The following is a 26167-nucleotide window of genomic DNA, read 5'->3' as shown; positions in this document are numbered from 1 at the left end:
ACTGCATGCTGGTGCACTGAAGTACATTTTTTTCCTGTTGCTGGGCATTTGTTTAAAACTAAAAAAAGAAGCCAAGTCTTTTTTTTTTTTTTTTCACTTCTGCTACTTTCTTTGCCTGAAGCAGATTCGAAGTACAGAAAAGTAAATATAAACTTTTTTTTTTTTGTTTTTAATCCACAGTCTATTTCTAGCCATCCTGTAGGCTCAGCATATGGCTGGTTTTCTGGATGTTTCTGTCAAATATGTGTTTGTCAAAGATAGTGTATCTTTCAAATCATTAGAGAAATCCTGCTTTAGAAGAGAACTGTGACTGATTGAATAGAACATATTATTTTCTTCACAAAAGCATATTTGAAGGTTGTGAGAAACTGATAGTGTTGGTGTTTCTCCTTCTCCAAAAAAGAGCTTGTAAACATTTTTACTGCTTTAGAAAAGAATTGCAACTGATTGAGTAGAAAGTCATTTCTTTCTACACAAAAAGCTCAATGGACCATCACGTTTCTTTATTTGATGGTTTTGAGAAACTGATAGGGTTGGTGTTCCTCTTTTTCCAGAAAAAAGAGCTTGTAATCATTTTCACTGCTTCAGCAGAAAACTGTGACTGATTTCTCATTTCTTTCTACGTGACTCGTTTTTTTCTACACAAAAGCGCAATGTGCCATCACGTTTCCATATTTGACAGTTTTTCAGTCCAGACGACTTCATGATAACCTCCTCTTTGAACAGATTGGCTGGAACCTTTCCAGGTAATACTTCTTTTTCTTGGTATTTAATTGAGGCAAACTGTGCACAATATACTTCTTGGGAAGATTTACTCGTAGGTCTTCTGTTACGTGGACCATGGATGAGCTGGTTGCTGTGATACTTTAGGAATAATGTCATCAAGAGGTCCTTATACCTTCCTGTCACAGTCTCTCTCCTGCACTGTTCATCCATGTCTGGAGACTATCCCTTCAGATTCACTAGGAATGGAACATGGATCCATTGGATGTTGTTGATTAGCACTCTGGGATAGGGTCTCGTCACCACATCTGATGGAGGAGCTGGTTGTTGATCTGGGCACTCTTACATCTTAGCTGCTGTCAGGAGGGCCACTATCATAATCCATTGCTACATCTTTGTTTCTTTTGGTTAGGGGATACTGAAAAACACATGCAAACAGAAAGAACTGTCCCCCCTTTTGGTCCCACACAACACAGCAAACAATCTAATATCAGTCAACTAAAGAGATAGAAATAAAACATTACAAACATATACACTCACTTGCTTTTAAATACATGGCTATGTAGGATTGCCATCTGAATTTTTGTATGGTTTTAACTGATCGATGTGGAACCATTTCTTCCTGAGTTGTCTGTTTTTAGTCTTGTGACAGATCTTATAAACTGAGCCTCCACATTTGTCAGTCACTGTGTATGGTCCCACCCAGTTAGCAGACCATAGGCCCTCATGGTGGTAGTTCTTTTTTCATTCCTTCATCACCATGCTTAAATTTGTGATTGTGTACATCCTGATCATAATACATCTTGTATTTCTGAATGAGCCTGATTTGCTGAGTGGCTTGGTGATACATGGTAGGCAAAGAGTTACACAGATTCTTGAGAAATGTTTCAGTTGTCCATCCTTCAATCATAGGTTTGGGGACTTCAGGGAAATGGGGTTCTGGTAGAATCATAGACTCACAATTCCCCACACTGACATTAATGTACTCAGAAGGTTCTGAACCCAATTGGGACCATTCTCCAACACAATTTTTTCCAAGGCTGTCTTCAGAGTCCTGTTTTATCTTTCTACTACTCTTGATGATTGAGGGTGATGTGCTATATGAAGCCGATGCTTTATTCCAAGCAGTTTTTTCTGTGAAATGGGTGCCTCTATCACTTGCTGTCACTTCATTGAAATCATGTATTCAGAGTGTGACATTGCCCAGTGAATGGACAAGACATGTCTTGTACAGGAGTCGAAAGCCTTTTCAGCTGGAGAGAACACTCAAGAAGCATAAGCAATTGGACACAAATTTCCCTGTACTTCCTGGAGGAGGACAGCCGAAAGGGCTTCCTCTGTTGCAGCTGTCTGCAAAATGAACGGTTGTGTTCTGTCTGGATTACGCAATGCTAGAGCTCTAATCGGAGTTGCTTTTAATTTTTCAAGTGCAGTCTGATGTTCTGGACCCAAATCTAAAGAATCATTCTTTTTCTTTTTTTCCCAAAAGGACAGATTTCAGAGGTTTTGCAATATCTGCAAAGCCTTCAGTGAATTCTCTACAGAATCCAACTATTCCTAGAAATGACCTCAAAACTGTCACTGATACAGAAACTGGAAGTCTCTGAATAATTTCCACCTTGTGCAGATCAGGGACACGCCCTCTTTATCTTGTTGCGTAGTGACCTCTGACATAAGCAACTGAGCTTTCATAGGATTCAGTTTGAGTCCTGTCCCTTCCAATAACTGAAGCAATTCTGCCAGCAAAGTGAGATTTTCAAGGCAAGGCCTAAAAACACCCTGTTCTAACAGGGTGGGTCACATCCCTGAACCTTCACTTCCATCCCACTAGTACCAGCATGGCCACAATCATGCTTTGAATTAGCAAAAATACCTCTGTTTTGATCCAACAGTTCTGATAGCTCAGAATCATCCACTGATAACAATGTATCTAAATCATAATCCTCTGACTTCTTCATGGCATGTATAGGAGGTACCTCAGAAATCTCCACAACCTTGTCTTCACTCTGAGGATTACGCCAAATACAGTTGTTGCCATAGTCAATGATATAACCACACTTGGTCATAATATCTGAACCTAAGATACTGTGACCGTCACCAGTTCTACTGAGCCAGGCATTGTCTTTGAAATCATCTTTTCCGATTTGGAATGACAGATTTTCTGTCTGGGATGCAAGGGAAATTGTACCATCAAAACCTTCTAGTGTTATTGTGTTTTTACCATTCTGTGGGGATGCACGGAATGAAGAGTTGTTAATGAACTAACCAATCATTACATCGGCCTCTAACAGCAATATTTACAATTGGTCTACCATGGTTGTCTCGCAACAGGGGTGCTACATGTGAAATGAAGTCCTGGGATCCCTATGCTGAAGGATACATGGCTTTAGAGCTCTGCTTCTCCATGTGAGCACATAGTTCCTCATTCTCTTGCTCAGTCTGTTTACCGTAGCCTGTAATTGGCTAAAATCAATTTTAGGAGCTGTTCTCCTATGGAAAAAACTTGCATTCCTTGGAAATATGTCCCTCTTTGTCACATGAATAACACACTAGAAGGTTATTGGGGTAAGGAGGTGGTCTCTCCTCTCTATCTCCAGTAGCATGGGCCAAGTTTTTCCAGGAAACCTTGCGGCCTCCATTCTAGAAGGGCTTTTTAATGCTGACACAGGATGAAATTTCTTTGAAATAGCATTACAGTTTTGCCACAGCAGAACTGGATATATTTAGTCATATTTGCTAATTAGGGCAGATTTGAAGCTGACGTCATTCTGAGTCATATCAGGATTGCCAATGAAAGTTTTAAATGCCTCCAATAACCGTTCAGAAAAGGTCACCGGGTGCTCCCTTTTCTCATGGTCATCTCAGCTATTTTATCCCAGTTGACTTCAAGCAACGTCTGCTTCCTTTCCAATTTACTTGCAGTTCTGTCTTTCACTTTCTCAGTTAAGGCTCCAGACAGAGTATAAAATCAAAATCAAATTCTGGAGAGGAGTGGAATCTGCTTAGAGGCAGTCTGTAATTTCTTACAACTTATACTTCTTTTGCATTTTGCATGAGATTTATATACAAGTTCCAGCATTTTCACTCATTTATATAAGAAGTATATATAATAATATATAAAATAAAATACTTATGCTAATAATAAATTCAAGCTAAAATGTGTTGTTTGTACTTGAACCAAGACTCAAACCAGCCCTCATCCTTCTGTCTCATGGCAGCTAAATATGGATTCAGCCAGGCATGAGAGAAAGGCCTCTGCATCGAATTGATTTCTGTGCTAATTAAAGGAGCCGTGAAGGGAAACACAGTTTGTTCTCCCTCTTTCTTTCTCTCACGCCCTCTCTCGCACACATCTCTAATTTTGTCCTGCTTGGGAATAATTAGGACTGGCTGCCAGAAAACATGAAGCGGCACTGTTCGGTAATTTCGGTCATTCAGATTTGTGGATGACATTTTCACATTTTCTACAATGCTTCTGAAAAGTGGCGTTCTTGTCCCACTCTCCATGGCGACCCCCATGATTCATAGCTTTGAATTACCACCCGTAATGGGCCGTGACTAATAAGCAGCAGCACATAAGGTCTGATTTTAAAAATGGTTTGCTAACGTTCACAGGAAGTCCGTTCACGAGAACAGAACCATCTAAGCGAGAGAAAAGCTCTGAATCATTGGGTGGACTGGCAGTGTTATTTTTCCTTTGTTGTTTAATTGAAAGAAAAAGAAAAATAGTTGTTATTAAAGGACTCTCTGCTAAGCAGAGAGTCAGCACTCCACAACCTTTGGGAGGCCTTTAGCTTAGTTGTGTGACCGTAGATCTTTCTGTAAAATGACGGACAAACACCTGGTCAGTCAATAACTGTTCAAAAGCTCAGAGAATTTGAATCGGCAAGGTCATCTGGAGTTCTGGAGTGTATAATTGCTATTTATTCTTCCAAAGAAGAAAGGTCGCCAAAGCATTTGTACACATGAATAGTGAGACAAATAAGAGGAGGCCATGACATCACTCTCTCTCTCTCTCATACACACACACACACCATGGAAATAATAGTTTTAATAACTAGTATTTGTAGGCACTTCGCATTGTTTTAAATAACAACTCAGAAATAGGTCTAAATACACCAACACAAAACCTTTATCAGTCACAGCGAGGAGGCGTGGCCTCTGTGCCTGTAAGCAAGGCATGTAACCAGTGAACCAGGTGTGATATCTTTGTCTGTCAGTTCCAAAGAAGGAGGTGTGGCTTATTTGCCAGTCAGTTCCAGTGAAGGAGGTGTGGCTTCTCTACTCATCAATCCCAGTGACGGAGGCGTGGCCTCTCTACCCATCAGTCCCAGTGAAGGAGGTGTGGCCTCTCTATCTGTCAGTCCCAGTGAAGGAGGTGTGGCCTCTCTATCTGTCAGTCCCAGTGAAGGAGGTGTGGCTTCTCTACTCATCAATCCCAGTGACGAAGGCGTGGCCTCCCTACCCATCAGTCCCACTGAAGGAGGTGTGGCCTATCTATCTGTCAGTCCCAGTGAAGGAGGTGTGGCCTCTCTATCTGTCAGTCTCAGTGACGGAGGCGTGGCCTCTCTACCCATCAATCCCAGTGACGGAGGTGTGGCCTCTCTACCCATCAGTCTCAGTGAAGGAGATGTGGCCTCTCTATCTGACAGTCCCAGTCAAGGAGGTGTGGCCTCTCTATCTGTCAGTCCCAGTGAAGGAGGTGTGGCCTCTCTACCCATCAGTCCCAGTGAAGGAGCTGTGGCCTCTCTATCTGTCAGTCCCAGTGAAGGTGGTGTGGCCTCTATATCTGTCAGTCCCAGTGAAGGAGGTGTGGCCTCTCTACCCATCAGTCCCAGTGAAGGAGGTGTGGCCTCTCTACCCGTCAGTCCCAGTGAAGGAAGTGTGGCCTCTATATCTGTCAGTCCCACTGAAGGAGGCATGACCTCTCTATCTGTCAATCTCATTGAAGGAGGTGTAGCCTCTGCACCTGTCAGTCATAGTCAAAGAGGCATGGCCTCTGTGTCTGTCAGTTCCAGTAATAAAGGAAGCGTGGCTTTTCTGTCACTTGTGACAAAAGAGGCATGGCCTCTGCGACTGTCAGTTCCAGCATTTCACTATATCATTTTGTACTTTTGATTAATTGGTGAATGTAATAAGGAAACAGACTGTAGTTCCCTCCCCAATGGTGCTGTAACCAATCATATAGCATTTTCCTCCCCCGAAATGCTGCTGTAACCAATCAGACTGCAGTTCTCCCTCCCGTGAGCCCACTCTAACCAATCAGACTGGTGTAGTTTGTGACATCTGTTCCTCCAGTTTGGTGTGTACACAAAAGCAATTAGAGCTTCATTTTTCATTTGAACTCATTATGAAATATGAATGAAGCTGCATTATTAGTGGTAGTACTCATTATTCATACTCTCTCCTATTATATTTTAATCCACCATTATGCATGAGCGTCTGTAATGCTCAGACATTATGACAGCATGTTCAGCTTTTATTAATGATGTGCAGTTTAAAAAATTCATGAAGCCACACGCTTTCTGTGATTGATGCTAATGCTCACTGCCCGGACAGGCAGCACGCCAGCCAGGGCATCAGACGGCCAATCGCACCAGCTGTAGGCAGCTAGTGGACATTTTCAGTGATGCAATCTCCTTGTAACAGAGAACTAGACACTTCGACTGATGAGCATGGAAACTGTCATCTTGGCTCCAATTCGTGACCTTTGGTGTGATCTGTGAAACAGATGGTGATTATAATGGATTTGTGCGTGTGCAGGTGCTGCTTTAGCTTTTAGTGATATTTAAAAGCCTGGTTAAATCACTTGTAAATATTCAGTGCCTACCTCATCTCCATCAAGATTGAGACCTCCATTTCTCTGGCAGCTTAACAGCATCTTAATGTGATTCAAGGACCCACATTCTCCCACAGAGTTGCCTTGGCAACAAAGTTCTCCATTCGGCTGATTATTTTATTTATTTTATTTATTTTTGTCCTGTGATGTAGGAAAATCAATAGTAAAAACCCTCAAGGAAGCATTCCAGCAGTTTCAGACAAGTCATTTTTGTGTCCTAGTTAGTACTCTGGGACCTAAATGGAGCCAATAACGTGTTATTATTGACAGAAACCATGACATTTTACAAACATTGGCAGCATGATCCCGACAGTCAATGTCTGACTTGTGTGCGTGTGCGTGTGCGCATCCGGAAACAGATTTGTGATTCTTTGACAGTTGTGTAAAATTGAATTAAGCCTGCAGAGGGATGTGTTAATTACAACATCCCAGCAGTCTAAGAAACAGTTACTTTGCTGATAAATGACTAAAGCTTGGGATTAAAACGGTGCATCTTTGGTCTAAATCGGCTCTCCACACGGAGTGGTAAAAATATTTGCCCTTTTTTGTCAGGGTCTCTCCTTCTAAGACAATATGATGTGCATGATGTCTGAATGTGGTCAGTGATGTATAAAATATTTAAAGATAAAATAAAATATGATTTAGAACTGTTACTGAAGGCCACATGCTTTAGTATAATGCAAACAAGTCCATTTAATATGAAACAAGGCCACACCTGCTTCAGGAAGACTGACAGGCACAGAGGCCATGCCTCCTTTCCTAGATTTCAGTCACAGAGGCCACACCCACTTCCCTAGATGTCAGTCACAGGGCCACACCTACTTCCCTAGAGCTCTGTCACAGAGGCCACACTAATTTTCCTATAACCAGAGGCCACACCTCCTTTCCTAGTATGCAGTCACATAGGCCACACCTCCTTCTCTAGAGCTCAGTCTCACTGGCTACACCCAAATCCCTGGAACTGTCACACAGGCCACACCTTCTTTCCTTGAACTTTCATTGGAACTGATGCCTCCTTCAGTGAGACTAACTGGCACAGATGCCACACCCCCTTCCCTGGAACACACAGAGGCCATGCCCCCCTCCCTGGAACACACAAAGGCCACGCCTCCTTCCCTGGAATACACAGATGCCACACCCCCTTCCCTGGAACACACAGAGGCCATGCCCCCCTCCCTGGAACACACAAAGGCCACGCCTCCTTCCCTGGAACACACATAGGCCACGCCCCCTTCCCTGGAACACACAAAGGCCACACCTCCTTCCCTGGAACACACAGAGGCCATGCCCCCCTCCCTGGAACACACAGAGGTCACGCCCCCTTTCCTGGGACACAAAAAGGTCACACCTCCTTCCCTGGAACACACAGAGGCCACGCCTCCTTCCCTGGAACACACAGAGGCCACGCCCCCTTTTCTGGAACACAAAAAGGCCACACCTCCTTCCCTGAAACACACAGAGGCCACGCCTCCTTCCCTGGTACTCGCAGAGGCCCCACCTTCACCATTTGAATTTCTCAGCAATAAGCACTAGCAATAGAGTCTCCAATTTGTGAATCACTCATTTCGTAAATAATTTAGTAATCTTTATGCTCCTGTTCATTTCCATATGCACTATATAAATGATTCTCTCTCCTGTTTGATCTCAGACTATTCACAGCTTTTTTTTTAATCTCCCATTCTCACCTTTCAATCAGGAGAAAAAGAGCGTGACGGAGCTATTATTGAATAACGGCGCCTTTATAAAGACCCGCTGTCTTTATTGTCACGTTCTCTCCTGGGGGTTAAAATGAAAGAGCGAGGGCACTATATCTGAATGGATCACAGTGCGGATTCATGAGGTGTGAACTCCCTTCTTATTTCACTACCTTTTATTCTCGGGAGACAGCGGCGCACAGAAAGTGGTTATTTTCAAGGACATAGCAGCTAGCAGAAGTGTTTTGAAGAGGTTAGACTGAGACAGAATAGATGTTGATTTGTTTATAAATCTGCTACACGATATGCGGCTTCGTGCTCATTATTTTCTTATTTACCTTTTCTAACATACAAGTCTTCGATAATAAATTCTACAAGGTTTGTGGTAATAAATTCTCAGAACAAAATTCGGGTTTGCAATCACAATGTGTCACAACTTAATGACTTCTCTATAGTCATTTGCATAAAAATATGCATTTCGTCTCACAGAACTGTAACTAAGTAGCCACTGTAACTTTTTTTTGATAATCGTCACACCATTTCACCATTTTTTGAGTCAGCCAAGGAGAGACAGGAATGCGTTTTGTATCTGAGAATGTTTCTTGGAGGAATATGCTCTCATTTGCGCTGTAACGTCAAGAAAAGTGACAGTTCTTTCTTATCACTTCCCATATTTACGGAATTTATTGCTCCGGTGTGTACGGTGACGATTCTGCAAATCATGTTGAGGGGACTTGATGAGCCGTCGCTTCTTTAGTCACCATGTATTTAAATATTGCTGCTTAAGCGGCTTGTCGTTATTGCGCTACGACTCGGTGACTTGAATGGGTAATGATGCTCATCTCTGTCACTTATGTGCCACTTCCAGAAATGTATTTCAGGTGACATAAAACCACAAATTAGCACAGCATTGCAGAATTGCAGAGGATCAGTTACACGTCACGTTAAGTTGCTCGCCTTATCTTGCCATACATACATTAAAAAAAACGTTTTTAGACACCTTAAGGGTCACACATTTTTCACATGTATTGCATGTGCTTGTATTTTTACACGTAATGTTTTTCCTGCTATGTGTTTTTTTTTTCCACGTGTTTTCAAGTGATTTTTCCCCACCTTTAAAACTTTTATGTGTTTTTATTTTCACATTTTGATTTTTACACATTTATTTTCATACAAAAATAAAAATACTTTTTCACATATACTGCATGTTTTTATTTTCATGCATGATTTTATACAGTATATCAATTTTCCACGTGAATTTTATACATGATTTATTTCCTGTCACATGATTCTTACACACTGATTTATTTATTTTCACGTGATTTTTTTGACATTATTCATTTATTTTTTTGTTTTTTAACTGATTCATTTATTTTTAACATGATTTATTTAAAAACTGGTTCATTTATTTTTACATCTTCATTTTTTTCATTGTCTGTGTAGTTTTATTTTCACATGAGATTTTTCCACATGATTCACTTACTTTTACATGTGATTTAAATAAATATTCATTAATTTTCACCCATTATTTTTTTTACAATTCATTTTTCAAATGTTTTTTTCACATTATTCATTTACTTTGATATATATGACATATATTCACATAATTTCCATGTAATTTTTTACATGTAGTACAAGTGTGTTTATTATTACGTGATTTTTGCCCCACATAATTCATTTAGTTTCACATGACAACATGTCAAAAGTGTTTTTATTTTCACTCGCGATTTTTACACACAATTAGTTTATTTTGACTTGAGCTCATATTGATGTCACATTTGTTACGTGAATTCAGCAATTTCAGGTCATAACATTCACAGTTTTTACATAATGACATGTGAAAGGTTGCATGTCATTTTCCTGTAAGTGTTCCTAGTAACAATGTGTTCTAGATCCAAAAGATCATTTTAGCTAACATAATGATACAAAATAGCAGTATTTGTCCTGTAATCTGCTGTTCGCTATTTAACCATCGACATGTCCAAACCTTCAGCATCATGCCCTTGAGCTTGCCTACAGCAGAGTCATAGGAAGTGACTCATCAACATTTGGCCGGAATGTGTACCTTCATAAGCAGCAGGGCCTGAAAAGCTCCATCTGAGAAAAAAACAGGGAAAGATGGAGCTTCAGATTCCGTTGAGGATCTTGGTTATTACACCCGAGAAATTCATTTCTTTTTTTCCCTCTTCCTGGCGATGTAGAGAAATCGATATGGCTGACTGGGGATCAGACAGAGAGACTGTCAGCAATCGGCACATTAGACCTATCAAACCATATCACAGTCTGAGTTGAGGGCACTTCACGTCCCTTTGGGTGTACTGCCACAATCTGTCGTATAATTAAGCCTCTCCACCAACTGAAATTTCACTGGACCATTTACTCTAAAATCCTATAGAACTTTTCAGAAGGCAACCTTGTTTCCCTTTGGAAATCTTCCTGCCATTTTTGGGTGACGTTAATACTTCATACGTTCCTATGTGTCAAGTTTAAGCACCGGGTTTGTCCTTTAATTGGGGCATCAGTGATACCTGAGCAGGAATAACACTTGTGTATTTCTCAGGAGGGCTATAAAGTGGTGGAAGTGTATGAGGTGTGTGTGATGGCTCTCTTTTCTGCTGACTTTCTGCTGAGTTGAGATTTAACCCCTTATTTCTTAAGAAGTCACCAGGGCAAGGGTTTGTTAAAGGTTCTTTATTTAGCAAAATTCTTTTCACATTTATTTAAAATGACTTAACAAGATATTGTCCCACAGTGCTCTTGATTTCTGGATTTTGATGGTGTTGTTTCTGAAGGTGAAGGTTGATTAATTTTCTACTGACAGTAGCATGGATTTATATTAACATGCTCATTCTAATACATAGGTAACAGCTTATTCACAGGGCCTTGCATGGAGGATGTCTTCCGTCATCTTCAGGACAGAGAAATTTACACTTTGTGGTTTCTTAGCAACATGACATGCTGCATTTTTTGTCTTATTAGCTACTATAACATATGTTAGAAGAGGAACTAAATTGTTTCACGAACATTAAATGTAAGTATAAATGGATAAAATGCATAATGTGACATTTGTCAGATAATGGAGGTGGGTGCAAGTGCAGGGTTTTTATTAAACAAAAGACAAACAAATGAAGAATCATAAGTTGAGCAAAACAATAGTTAGGGAAATGTGCTATGAAACACACAGCAGGCCACAAGCAGCAGAAGCTTAGCATATAAACAGAGAAAACTCAGAACTTAAACAGACACGCTAATCAAGGGTGAGACACAATACAGAGGGAATATGATCTGTTGTAGGCTGATGGGGCTGATGGGAAATGAAGTCCAAGGCAGCCATATCATGGCCAAAACTAATGAGATTGTTACAATATTATTTAATAAAAATATTGTAAGTGTTGCCAAATTGGTATAAGAGGAATACAATGCTTCAAGACATGCTGTTATGGGAAAAAAACAACTTTGGGGTGGTAACAGTAACTCAATATCAGGTCACACACAACACTGCGTGTTTTATTCCATAGTTAGGTATGAAATACAAAGGCAGAAAATTGTTATTTGAGATTGTCATGTTGTGTCAAGTTATATAGCAGTTGGACTTCAATGGAAATAAATTGGAAATCTTGTTTGTTTGCTTAAATACACAACAATAGATCAATTGTTATGTCACCTTTGTGGCCTATGAAAAATCAACCACAATTCTATCAGCATTTGTGAGAATGCTATTTGATTAATTATGGTAATGGTAATGTCAACATTGGAAAACAGAGACAACTTACTTATCTCCTTAAATGTTATTTGATGAGCTCACTGTCCACTGCCCACGTATGCATTCTGTCAGGAAAGTTGAAGGCTGCACCTGTACTGATGGATATCTTTGTTTGTGTCCTGGTTTGTGTGATCTGCAGGACGAGGAAGCTGATAAACCATGGAGCGGTTCATTTTGTGCATGATGCTGTTTGGGGTTCTGGTGAGAGGACAGCAGTGCCCAGGCCGATGTATCTGCCAGACCATCTCTCCCACCCTGACCTTGCTTTGTGCCAAGACTGGACTCCTATTTGTGCCGCACACTATTGACCGCAAGACCGTAGAGTTGAGGCTCACAGACAACTTCATCACGGCTGTCCGTAGGAAGGACTTTTTAAACATGACAAGCCTGGTGCACCTGACACTATCCCGCAATACCATAAGCCAGATTGCACCTCATGCCTTTGTTGGACTCAAAGCATTAAGGGCGCTTCATATGGATGGCAACCGACTGACTGATATAAAGAATGACCAGCTGAAAGGTTTGGTCAACCTTCGGCATCTCATCCTGGGGAACAACCAGATCCACCATATTGACCCTTCCTCCTTTGACGAGTTTGTATCCACTATTGAGGATTTGGATTTGTCTTACAACAACCTGAGGACGTTGCCGTGGGAGGCTATAGCCAGGATGACCAACATCAACACGCTAACATTGGATCATAATCTTATCGATCACATAGAAGCTGGGACTTTCACGCTACTCACCAAACTGGTCCGCTTGGACATGACGTCCAACCGTTTGCAGAAGCTGCCTCCAGACTCCCTCTTCCAGCATGCTCAAGTGCTGTCTGATCCTAAGGGTTCCTCTGGTTCCTCTAGGCTGACAGTGAGTTTTGGTGGGAACCCACTGCACTGTAACTGTGAGTTGTTGTGGTTGCGCAGGCTCACCCGAAAGGATGACCTGGAGACTTGCGCCTCACCTGATCATCTTATGGACAAGTACTTCTGGTCTATTCAGGAGGAGGAGTTTATCTGTGAACCCCCTCTCATTATCAAGCACCACGTTACTAAGCCGTACGTGATGGAAGGCCAAGGCGTCACGCTCAAGTGTAAGGCCATGGGTGATCCAGATCCTGCCATTCACTGGCGCTTTCCTGATGGAAAACTGGTCCACAATAACTCACGTACCATCCTGTACGATAACGGCACTCTGGACATACTGATTACAACCCTGAAAGACAGCGGGGCGTTCAACTGTGTCGCCTCGAATGCTGCAGGAATAGCCACGGCAGCCGTAGAGATAAACATGATCCCACTGCCGTTGTTTGTCAACAACACCAGTCACATGAAGGAGGCTGACCCTGGCCTGTCTGACATCACCACCTCCACTAAATCTGGCAACAATGACACCAAGCAACAGGACAAGAGGGTGGTGGTGGATGAGCTGACTTCCAATTCAGCCATGATCCACTGGCCTTCAGAGAGACATATTCCTGGAATAAGGATGTACCAGATCCAGTATAACAGTACTATGGATGACACTCTCGTCTATAGGTAAGGAAAATGGAGTATTATTTTTTATGGCAAAGTGATTGCTGACTTTATATACTACTATTTGTCATCATTTAAACATGGTGTTATAAGTCAACTGTTGCCAATGAAATGATACCAATGGCCATGTGCAGACCTCACATGTGTTGTTATTGACAACTTGTTCTAGGATTTCCTGAATAATGGAGTTAACTAGGAATTAGGGGTCTGCTAAATTATTTGGATTGAACACATAGTATGTTCTAAACACATACAAATACAGATATGAGGCTTACAGGACAAAGAAAGAATACTGCTAGGGATCTTTCAGTGTTGTCTGCAGGTAGGCAGGTAGTAACATGCTAGATTTACACCATTTAATTGAACCATGTACCTCTTTGCATAAAGTGCTTTTATAAGATTAGTTTTAATGGAGACATTTTTCATCATTAATACATTTTCAGTAAGTACTTTTCCTGGTTACGAGCCCAAAAATACTAGGTGTGAACTGGATAAAACATCCTGAATTAGATGCCAGACCAACACGGAGTCCATATATTTTTGTCTTTACAAATTTAATCCCTGGTCGACATGGTGGTGCAGTGGGTAGCGTTGCTGCCTTACTGTACCAGGGACCTGGGGATCTATGTCGAGTTTTGCATGTTCTCCCTGTGTCTGTGTGGATTTCCTCAGGGTTCTCTGGTTTCCTCCCACCTAAAAAAACATGCATGTAGGTGGATTGGCTATGATAAATTGCCTCTAGGTATGAATGTATGTGTGTGTGTGTGTGTGTGTGTTGATGGGTGGTATCCAGCGATGGACTGGTATCCTATCCAGGATCCATTTCTGCCTCAGAATAGGATCCATGGATCTACTGCCCCATCCTGACCTAGATAAAGTGCATACTGAAAATCTGATGAATGAATGAATTTGTGAGATTAGTTCTAATGGGGACTTTTTTATTCAGCTAAATTTGTAAAGACAAAAACATGTTTATTTCCCTTCATTTGGCTACTTCGATTAAGTAACCACTGTCATTATGCATATACAGTGAGTATACAGTATATATACTCACTATATAATTACTGTATAATTATACACTGCATGATTTTTATAGTGAAAGGGTAAGTGAAAGATGATTTAAAAGATGTAAGTGAAACATGATGTGGGAAAATGAATAAAAATATAAAATTATGATTAAGATATAGAATGTTGCCACCTTGTAAAAATTTGTTACATATATCCTTTTGTGGATAGAGATAAAAAAAATTTAGTGCATGCAAACACTTAGTGAGTACAATTCTGTTTAACAAATAAGACACTTTTTATTGAATTTTAATTTTACCCGAGTCATTAATTTGATGTTAATTTTACTTGAGGAATATTTTAAGTTGCTCGTGCTTGTCCTTCATTTCCATGTACTTTTGTTTGTTTTGACATGGTTTGGGTTTGGTCCTGTCTCCGCCCCTGCTTTGTCATTGGTCTGTTACCCCACTGTGTTCACCTGTTAACTGTTAGCCTTTAATTAGAGTGTCTATTTAAACCCTACTGTTTCATTGCCAAGTCTTATCATGCATTCAGTGTATTAAGTCCTTGTTTTCTAGATTTCCGTGTTTCCTGGTTTTGACTTTCATCCATTTACTAATTTTTTAATGCTAGTATCAGGTCTAAATGAGATTTAGGTGTTTAGTTATATGCTTAAGTGTATAGAATATTATAGAGCAAAGGGGAATTGTGCTGGACTGCACTATGCAGGGATGTTTACATGGTTTACTAGCTGTAAAGAACGTCTAGAGTGTTCATGATTCAGCAAAATGCACTGCATATGTGTCAGGTATATTGTATATATAGTCTGTAACTTGAAGAGTGTTAGATGTATAGAAAAAAATACATTGCTTTGGAATATTTTCAGAAAAAAAATTCAATTTACAAAAGCCACCCAGCTATTAATCACAAATTTTTTGGTTCATTAGCTGCTTGGAGTAACCTTAGATCAGACACAAATCAGACGATATGTCATAATTAAACATTAGCAAGGCTTGAACTTAAGGGCAAATCACATCCATTCTGCTGAAATGTGACATACACTAGTGTATTTCAAGGATAATAAAAATAAAAATAAACTAAAAAAGAAAGATGTGAAACCAGTAAAGTGTCTCTGGTGTAATGAAGCCAAAATGACTTTGTGGCCCAGAAGTATAGCATAGCATCTGTGGGGAAAAAAAAAACAAAAAAATGAGAGAAAATACCTGAGAGGAAGAAGCGTACTTCTCATAAACCAGTGTAAGTTGAGCAAGGCCACAGTCGTAAAATTACTGGCAAGCTTCAGTTTTTGAACAAAGGGATTTATATAGAAACAGGTTTCATAAAGAACGAGGCAGATTTATTAAATGAGAACATGCTGGTCTGTCAGAGTAATTCATAAATATAAAAAGGCAATAAATCTGTAAATCAAAATAATGTACATCTTTATGTACTATATAATAGTGTACTAGATTTAAAAGTGTTATTCAAATATTCCCTTAAATTTAGCTTGGTTTATGGTTTATAATTAAGACTAGACTCTACAGGTGGATAAAGAATAATTTAATAACATTATATTTATAATTTTTTAAACAGTAAATATCAAACTTTTTTCATTTACATATTCTTTTATGTAAATGAAGCTTTGTCTCATTAAACATGCTTAAATTTGGTTTTGAATAAAACCAACAGTCTAGTCTGTTGATGATGTTAGAATTAATATATATAATTTAACAATTAGAGAGTGAAATCACCCTCAAGAGAAAAGAGAAAAAAATGGATGGAAAATCATTTCTATATTGTTAAAGCGAGAAAATATCACAGTTTTTAATGTCAGTTTTCAGTATAGAATCTTATCATTTTTAACCACTGTATTAATATTTTTTAACAATAGATATAATCAGTAAATCTTTGATCAGTCGATTCCTGATATTTTATTATTTTTTAAAACCTTTTTCAAAATATAGATTTTTCTATGCAGATGAAGTTACATCTAATTAAACATGCATAAATTTCCATACTTAATAAAAACTTTGAATTAATTTTGATGAATTTAGAATTAAAATTTTTTTTTCAGAAAAAAAGAACGACTTTCAAAGAACATTTTGAACAATTTTTTTATTGTTTAAAACAAACAAAAAAAAGATTTCAGATATAATTAAGTTTGGCAGTTGATTGCTGATATTCTTATTTGTTTTTGTATGGTAACTTTTTCATAAAATCATATTTATTTTTGCAAATTAGGCTTACAATTAAAATGGTGACTTCAGATCAATACTTTTTTATGGAAATTTTTTTTTTCTTTTTTGTTTAATCAAGAAAATGCACTGTTATATTTTTGCCATTTTTAGTGTAATATCGAACATAAATCCAACAATAATGAACAGTTTGAGAAATTCCACTGTTATAAGCTTCTAATTAGGGATAAAAAACAATTTTAAAAATAAAATGTGTTCTGATAGTGTGGTTATAATGGAAGGATACTTAAATCGACATATAAAACATGACGTAATTGTGAAGTGGGCGGACTTTTTTTAAAGTCAGTTAAAAAAAAACACATTTCTGTTGAGTTTTATGTCATATTTTTTATTTTTGCATTTTAAGAGAAGACATTTTATAGATGCAGTTCCTCCAAAAATATGAAAAATGACTACATTTGTCATTTCTACCTGTTGTGTCTTACCTGAAATGTGCAAACAGAGAGGTCTGTGGCATCGTAAATTTCCAAAGCTAGTTTTACAAGCAAATTACCATGAAATGATAAATTGATGTGTCATAAACATTAGCATGATGGATGAAGTTTGCTGCACATCCTTGAGATCACACAATGCATCTTACATCCTTGATTGCTCACATGAGTCCCATTATAAACAAGTACTAAAATGGATTGACTCTTTGGGATGGAAGCATATGGGAGATAAAAAAAAAGATGCTAATTGTGTAGCTTTTCCTTAGATGAAATGTCCTGTGTTTCTCTCTCTAAGCTAAGAAGGATGCAGCACACTCTTTTTTACATTTTGCCCAAATGTCAGAGAGCTGGGAAGCCGGGAGTGTGTGTGTGTGTGTGGGTGGAAATGCCAGAAATTCATGTACGAGCGTGTTAATCACCAGCATCTCAATATTGGCAGTTGTGAAGTGTTAGCCGATGTGTGAATGTGGAAAAAACTCATTTATTGAGAGTCTTCTTGTAGGAGGACTTTTATAAAGCAAACGCAAATGCAGGGTGCTTTTGAGAGATTAGCATAGAAAAAATGCATATATATTAGCTTTAAACGAAAATGGGGTATAATTTGCTTACATTGGCATGCTTGACCGGATGTTTGTCATGATGTCTTCTCACAAGATGTGTTAATTGCCACATATAATTTAGATGATGCACTTAAGTCCAGTTAAAAGTGAAGATCTGCGCCATTTTTTTCATCTTGCAATGGGGTCGTTCTAATAGGTCAGTGATTTACTTCGATGAAAAACGCACTCACTGCTAAAAGAAGACCCCTTGATGGGAAAGTTCAGCCAGTTTCAAAGAGCTATGTGTATGAGGAAAGTGTGTCCAAGACTGTGTAGGAGAGGTCTTACTTACTTGAAGTAATGCCAAACCATGTAGGAGGACACATATAAGCAGCCTACGTATAGTCGTAAGCTAGTGAGAGCTTATATTTGCATGCAGCTTATGTTAACACATTGGCAAAAAGATAAGTATGATTTCTAATTTGATTCTAATTTATAACCAGTACATTACAATGCCATCTCAGGGTCCCTGGAGGACTAGTGGTTAGGCCTCGGCGCTCTCACTACTGCGGCCCAGGTACGATTCCCGACCAGAGAACCAACCCCAGCCACTGGGGCTACACACGACAGTGCACTCCCAGTACCAGTACCAGTCCCAAGCCCAGATAAAATTGGGGAGGGTTGTGTCAGGAAGGGCATCCGGAGTAAAAACTGCACCAAATCAACTATGTGGACCAGTGATCTGCTGTGACACAGCATCTCTGTTCGATCCTGAGCTTGGGTTTCTGCCAGTGTGGAGTTTCAAACATTTCCTTGTGAGTCCTCTGGTTTCCTCCCATCTCCCAAAAGGTGGCTTGACTATGCTAAATTACCCCAAGGTGTGAATGAGAGTCTGCATGCTGCCCTGTGATGGACCGGCATCTCATTGTGGGTATCTTTCTGCTTCATGTCCAGAGTTTCCAGATTCACCATGACCCTAACTAGTATAAAGATCTTACTGAACATGAATGGAAAATATGTCAAATCCAATTTGATAGCAACCCGGTATCTGCCTCAATGTAATACTGAGTATCTCATCAGGTTATCACTAGTCCAGACATGTAATATTCCTCCTGTGCAAAATTCATGGGATTTCTACCAAGCGAGAATGAGTGCTAACCCTGCCCCTGCCCTTTCCCCCAAACATTAACCATTCATTACCATTTTTGTACAAACCAGCACATCAGATGTCCTTATATCAACCATAGAACATGCTCCTTTGTTCTTGTGGATAATATGTGATCTCCATGTATATCTTCTGACCTCTTATTCTCAGGACATCACTCACACTGACATGCTGCCAATTCTTCAGGTGACACCTCCCCATCCCCCTCAGACTTTTCTATAGAGATTCATGTGTCTTCAGTTTCAGAAAACTATGAATCATTGGGAACAGACCAGAGGCATTTTTTTCCGGAGAGAGGAAGATTATTTAAACAAACTCAAGCTTAAAAATCCATTTAATTGTTATTTAATCAGAGCACAACCAGGACTAGTCAGAACTTTGGAGATTGGTAGAAAAGCCAAAAACTTATATAGATTTCTAACGAGATTATGATTAGAATTACAAACTTCCAGCTACGGAAATTTGTACCAATATCAGATGTGCCAATTTACAGCTGTATGCACTTGTGTCAGCATCATAAACAGATTTTTTTTTACTCATAATTTATTTCTAATCCAACTTTCTGTCCGGACTCTGTCTCTGTTTCTTTCTCTATCACTCTAGGATGATTCCCTCTGAGAGCAAGACGTTCCGGATCAACGACCTGGCGGCGGGACGTGAGTACGAGTTGTGTGTCCTTGCCGTGTACGATGATGGCATCACGTCCCTCACTGCCACACGTGTGGTGGGCTGTGTCCACTTCCGCACCGCACCTGAGACCGGCCAGTGCCAGTTTGCTCAAGCACAGTTCCTGGGTGGCACCATGATCATCATCATCGGTGGCGTCATTGTGGCCTCTGTGCTCGTCTTCATCGTCATCCTGATGATCCGATACAAGGCATATGGCACGGCCGATGCCTCCAAGGTCAAAGGTGGAACGTCTGTAAGCATCCACCAGTCGGGCCGTGCTACATCAAAGAAACAGGAGCATGTAGGCGAGTCTCCGGTTGGTACAGATAGCCATGCTATTGCGCTACTTAGCCTTGAGAATGAGACTCAGCAGGAAGAGAAGGCATTGACACCTCCGGTTAACTCAGAGGTGGCGGCTTTGGCTCTCGTACCTGCTCCACCCATTCCGCCATCCCGCAGGGCAAGTTTAGGAGCCCCACCTTCAGATGATGCCCAGACGGACAGCAGCCTGACAGGCTCCACCATGTCGCTTTGCCCCATGGGCACCAGCACAAGCGACAGGGACAGGAAGCGGACGGCAGCGGCCATTGGGTTGCTGCCAGGTGAGCTGGCAAGGGCGAGGCACCGCTTCTCCTTTGATGGGGACTACACGCTCTTCCAGAGCCACAGTTACCCGAGACGGGCCCGTGCCCGCCGCCACAAATCCAGCTCACAGCTTGATGTCTCGCCTCCGACTGAACGCCGCATCACGTTCAGCAGCAGCACTGAATGGATGCTCGAGAGCACAGTGTGAACAAATACATATACATTGGGGTCCCAACTATCTTTATTTCATCGGTTATCATAGGTGAATTCAATTTTACTAAATTTCTCAAACAAAATCACTAATATTGCTTATTAGTGTTTACTAATTCACTAGTATAATTCCAGACTAGACTAAGACTGGAGGTGAGGGCAATCTTGCCTGCTCCCACAGTTTTCTGACAAATTCCTTGATCTTGACCAGGAAACTGCAGTTACTGATGAGGGGTTAATGAAAGTAGTAAATCTGTCATGCATTGTAAACATGCTCGTGTTAAGAAATGTGACTAGCTTCATATCCAACTGCACTCAACAAGTTAAAAACTTCCCCCTGCCATGACATTTTTGTTGGGTCCTGCAGGATCCCAGTCCCAATACGCACCTCTAGTATAGACTATAACACTCCTGGAACACCAGTTCAATTTTATGTCATTTGTGTGTTCCTCTTATTCCTGAGCCACCTGAAAATTCCCTCCAGGCATACTCTGCACACTGGCAGCCATTTTTCACCTTGTGGCAGTCAAATCCCTCTCCACTGGTATCTCGCAGAACTTACTATGTTTACTTTACCGTCAGTTGCCATGGTTTCAGAGTGATATCCACACAAGCTAGCTTGAGAATGGATAAAAAAAAACGACACATTTGACCACAAATCCTTCATCCTTCACTTAAAAATAGTAATTCTGAAAGGACATGCTTGTGTATAAAATGCAACTGTGTAATGTGTCACTCTCTCCTAGTGTCAGGGTGACCTTCAAAAACAGGCTTAAATGGTTTAATGTACAAAAATAAGATGGCAAAAACACTGATGCTGTTCAAACACTTGAAGCTTTTAGCAGTAAAGTGAGTCTCACTGACAGGCTTAGGATCTCAGAGTAGGAGTGAATATTTGGAACAAAAAAAAATCTTTCACAATTGGGGGAAAACAAATACACCACTGTCACTGTTACGTTGAACTTTGCTGAACTTTGTCGCATCACTTGCCCTGCCCATTTCCCATCACTAACAGTAGTGGTACAGTTAGCATTTGTGGATTTCTAATGCTCCAGTCAGATTTCTGAATGCTACCGCAGCCACTTGGTCAATATTCACAGCATGTTTTCAGTTTTAATCAACTAAAATCTGAAATGTGCTGGAATGGGATTGGTGCATCTGGAGGGGGTGTTTAAGTGGCTCTGGAGTGGGAGGAGTCAGAGGTGTGCATGATGAAACAGACGTGAAACAGACCTGCCAACCAGGAAGAGGAATAATGCAAAGTCCAACAGAAGTGAGGGATTAAAAAAAAACACAGTAAACTGTAAAAGAGTTTGATCCTTTGTAGAAACTGAGAAATGTTTGCACATGGCTGACATTTTCACTGTTGATCTGCTTAAAATGCAGGCGTACCAAACAGTGTTTTTACTTTCTAATTATCACTCCCATTAAAATTACTTGTGAAATGTTCGAGCTGACATTTTGTTGTAGGTCTAATCTTTTTTCTGTCTGTTTTGTATTTCAGACAGTGCACTAAAGCTTTTGGTGCATGTCTCATAAATCTAGCTGATTGATGTTAACTGTAAATGTGTATAATGTTAGCAAAGTCAGACATACGTTGATAGATTTGATTTCATGTTAATGAACGCAAAACATTCTCTACTCACCGTGACAGAAAGCAAGGACACCGCGTCAGTTCATCTCGCAAGTAAGAAAAAGTCAAGATGAAACATTAGTATAGTGAGATGGAGGGAAGGGAGTGGGGTTTCCAGAGAGTGAGCTGTTAGCGGAGAGTTCAAAACACTTACGCAACTGTTCATCGTTCCAAATTTGTATAACGATTGGTTTATATGACATTTTATCGGGGAATAAAGATGATGTTCTTTATAGCGATAACTTGTAGCTACTTAGATGTTAAAATGCGGAGCTTGTATGCGAAATGGATAAAGGTTGACAGATGTTGCTCTAGAAGCAATAAAAAGAGGTTCCGTCAGAAAAAAAAAACGTTTACCAAATTGGGAGCATAAAGCGATACTATTTGGATTAAACATTCACCCTGAAAATAATTTGAAATTCAATTTGAGACCAATTTCAGGTTTATATGTTGGTGTTATTGGCATTTTCATGATTAAAACAAAATATTCGATAACTGATGGAAATAAAGTTTCAGATTTTGGGATCCTGATATAAACACACACACACACACACACACACACACACTTTTTTTTCCCTCATGTGTCATGTGTTGTCCATGTTCAGTGTTTTATTTGAAAGCACAGTCTGGCTCCGTTCTGCTTCAGACACAGAGAGAGATGGTGATAAAGAGAAAGAAACGGTCGCCACGCCCTTTCCCATAATGCAGCGGTGCCTTATTCCTGAACGTGTACCAATGGAAGATGTGCTGCTATGTGTTCATCCACTCTTCATACATGACATCCATCCTTTTGTTTAATGCTTATTTTTCTATGTGATGCCACGGCGAGAGGTTGGTGGATATGTGACTGCTCTGTTTTCTTTGTAATACTTCATAAAAAAAAAAAAAAACGATGAAGATGATGATCGCGATAATGAATGATAAAAGTCCAAACGTGAGAGTCCAGAGTCACGATGCTCACGTGGGTCTGATCATTTTAGATGACTGAATGCACAGAAGACACGAGATGCAGAACATCGGACATGCATCGGACCAGTCTATACGACGCAGATAAATTTTAAAAAATAAAATAATATTAATAATTCATACAAATACCGATTGCATTCATTAGAAAAGGAAAAAAAAAAAAAACTGAGCCTGGGAATTTCCTTGGACTCTCTCAGCCAGGATGGACTACGTTGTGATGAAAATCAGAGAAATGACTGTACGATCGTCATCGGTATTGTATCTGGCTGGTCTAGATTAAAACAAAAAAACAAAAAAATCTGCAAATGCAAAATACATATATGAATATATTCCGAACTATCTCTGTATGTGTTCCAAATATGTAAAGTCATAGGTGACGTGACTTTTTACACAGCATTCTGGGTGATGGCTGCCAGTTTTTTACATTAAAAATCTGCGTCGTCACATCCTCCTCCTGATTTAGTTTATTAAAGTTTGGACCACTTAACTCGTGTGGAATTTCAATGTGTATGTGAGCGCGTGTGTGTGTGTGTGTGTGTGGACGTGTCTGATTGGATTGATGGGAAAAACAGAGAAATAAAAAACATTCCTCAGTGTTCATTTTATTTGAAATAAAAATGATGAAAAAAAAAATCATAAAAATTAAAAATGTAAAAAAACAAATACGTATTAAAAAGCAATTATAAACAAACAAACAAATAACACAAAATGCTAATAAATAAATAAATAAATACATTTCTTTTTACTTCTACCTTATATTATCCTTTATAGTTACTTATACTTTACACTTATACTACATATACCTTTTACTTATTTTTACTTGTATATGATATTCATATATAAACTGTTCGTAATATGTATCATACGTAAGTCATTTCATTCCTCAATGCCAGTTTTGTTTGAGAGCAAAAAAGTGTATTTTTCACGGAAATCAAACCCACAAATTTAAACAAACAAGCAAACATAAATAGTAATCAAATACAGAATATAAACAAAACAAAAAAATGAAAAGAATGAATAATAAAAATATTTATACCCAAAACAAATAAGACAAAAGTGAAATAAACAAACTGACAAACAAATAAAACAAAATATGAATATTAGTGAATTTAACTCATGCAGAAATTTATTTGAAATGTAAATAAAATTAATTTAATAAATGAATTAAAGTGACATTTATAGCATAAAAAAATTAAATACTAGTAAATCAATTTGTGTGTATATATATTTTTGCCATTTTTCGCTGCATGTATGTTGTTCTTAAACGCAGCTTGAACTTAAAGCACATGAACACAAGTTGGAGCTAATTAACATGCTAAGCGCTCCTCGCTAATTACCCACTCACTCACTCACAGAGCGACGAGGCGAAATGAAAAGTGTTTACTGAAGAGCAGAAACCATTGCATGTTTACAGCATCTCCACTTCATGAGTGCTAATCCTGCGCCACTGTAATTAATGAAAAATCCTAAAAAAAAATAATAAAACAGCCTTCAGTGTGGAGGTCCGTGTCGCTGAGGGTGGGCTGCTAACGGCAGCGCTGATTTGTCAGAGTTTTTATTATTAAATTATTATTCATTTGCATATCAGTTGGTACTCAGTAACACTGAAAATAAAGCATGTTAAGAATAAACAGATATCATCCGAAATCAAACAATTTCTTTAATATGGTTTACAATTAAGACACAAAGCAAATAAAAATAAATGGCAAAAAGAAGAACAAAACAGAGGATAATAAATGGATGATTTTGAGTTTTGAGCTTTAATAATTTTTTTTTTTTACAAATTTATTTATTTATTAATTATTATTTGTTTGTTTGTGTGGAAATCCTGAAGGGTGAGGACACAAGATGCATCAATTTTCCAAGAAAAAGAAAATAAAAAAAAAAATCATCATTAAAAAAAATCACAAAAAGAAAAATCCATTTGACTGACACTCAGTGAGCATTTACAATTAATAATTATATTTAAGATTAATAATACATTAACTAACATTTAAGTAAAAATGTATATTTAATTTATAATAATTAGGTAATTATTTGGTATGAATTCATTAATAGCAATTAAAAATTTCATTTCTGATTAATAAATAACTGATATTTATATACATATGTATATCTAATCCATATTAATTAATAATAAGTAATATTAATAATCACTATTATATCTATTTTTTTAAATATAATAAAAATAATAATAATAATAATAATAATAATAATAATAATAATAATAATAATAATAACAATTATTATGAATTAATAACAATGAATAATTTCAATGAATAATTACAATTAAGAATACAAAATGATCAAAAGAAGGTAATTTCTCATATAAGTATATAAATCTAAGATAAATCAAAGCGATTAAAAAGATTATTGATGTATTTATTAATATATCAGTATTTTAAGCATTATTAGGAAAAAACTGAGAGAAAGATCGAGAGAAGCAGAATAACAAACAGCAGCAAACAGTGGATAAAATAAATATTAATAATCACATCAGATTAAATAAAACAAACATTATTAAAAACCACAACAAAGAGAAAATAAGCACAGAAAAATAAGATGAATATTTAAATAAAATAAACAATAACTGAATAAATGAATTTATGTAATATAGAAATTAAGAAGACAAAAAATGTAATAAAAAATAAGAAGATGGAAATGGATGGATTCAGTGTCCTTGCTTTTGGGAATCTATGATTTGGTTGGACTTGTTGGACAACTAATCAGAATTCTACTTTTTTCCAGTTTTCAGAAGAACCTCTAAAGAACCCCATCCATCCCTCCATCCATTCTCTGTACCGCTTATCCTACACAGGGTCACGGGGGGCCTGGAGCCTCTCCCAGGGGACTCGGGGCACAAGGTGGGGGAGACCCTGGACAGGGCACCAACCCGTCGCAGGGCACAATCACACACACTCACACTATGGACAATTTAGAGATGGCAATCAGCCTACAGTGCATGTCTTTGGACCGGGGGAGGAAACTGGAATACCCCTGAAGCACGGGGAGAACATGCAAGCTTCACACACACAGCGCAGAGGCGGGATTCGAACCCTCAGCCCCTCAGGTGCTAACCACTAAGCCACTGTGCCCATTTCTCACTAAAGAACCTTGGGAATCCACATCTTCTGACCCACCAATGCGAATACAAGCCG

General features: G+C 38.9%; 1 protein-coding gene across 2 annotated transcripts in view; it reads left to right on the top strand.

Annotated features, from left to right (window-relative positions):
• The window catches only part of lrfn1 (leucine rich repeat and fibronectin type III domain containing 1), a 153107-nt gene extending 129299 nt beyond the window's left edge, over positions 1-23808 (top strand). For both annotated transcript variants that reach the window (XM_026943294.3, XM_034310385.2), the window contains 2 exons: positions 12159-13554; positions 19550-23808. In XM_026943294.3, coding sequence (XP_026799095.2) covers positions 12179-13554; positions 19550-20408 — 2235 coding nt within the window. In that variant the 5' untranslated portion in view covers positions 12159-12178 and the 3' untranslated portion in view covers positions 20409-23808. The remainder of the gene's footprint in view (positions 1-12158; positions 13555-19549) is intronic.
• The last annotated feature ends 2359 nt before the right edge of the window (positions 23809-26167 follow it).

Source organism: Pangasianodon hypophthalmus, chromosome 14, assembly GCF_027358585.1.
Source record: "Pangasianodon hypophthalmus isolate fPanHyp1 chromosome 14, fPanHyp1.pri, whole genome shotgun sequence".
Lineage (NCBI taxonomy): Eukaryota > Metazoa > Chordata > Actinopteri > Siluriformes > Pangasiidae > Pangasianodon > Pangasianodon hypophthalmus.
Note: the sequence above shows the minus strand (reverse complement) of the source record. Positions and strands in the feature narration are given on the sequence as shown.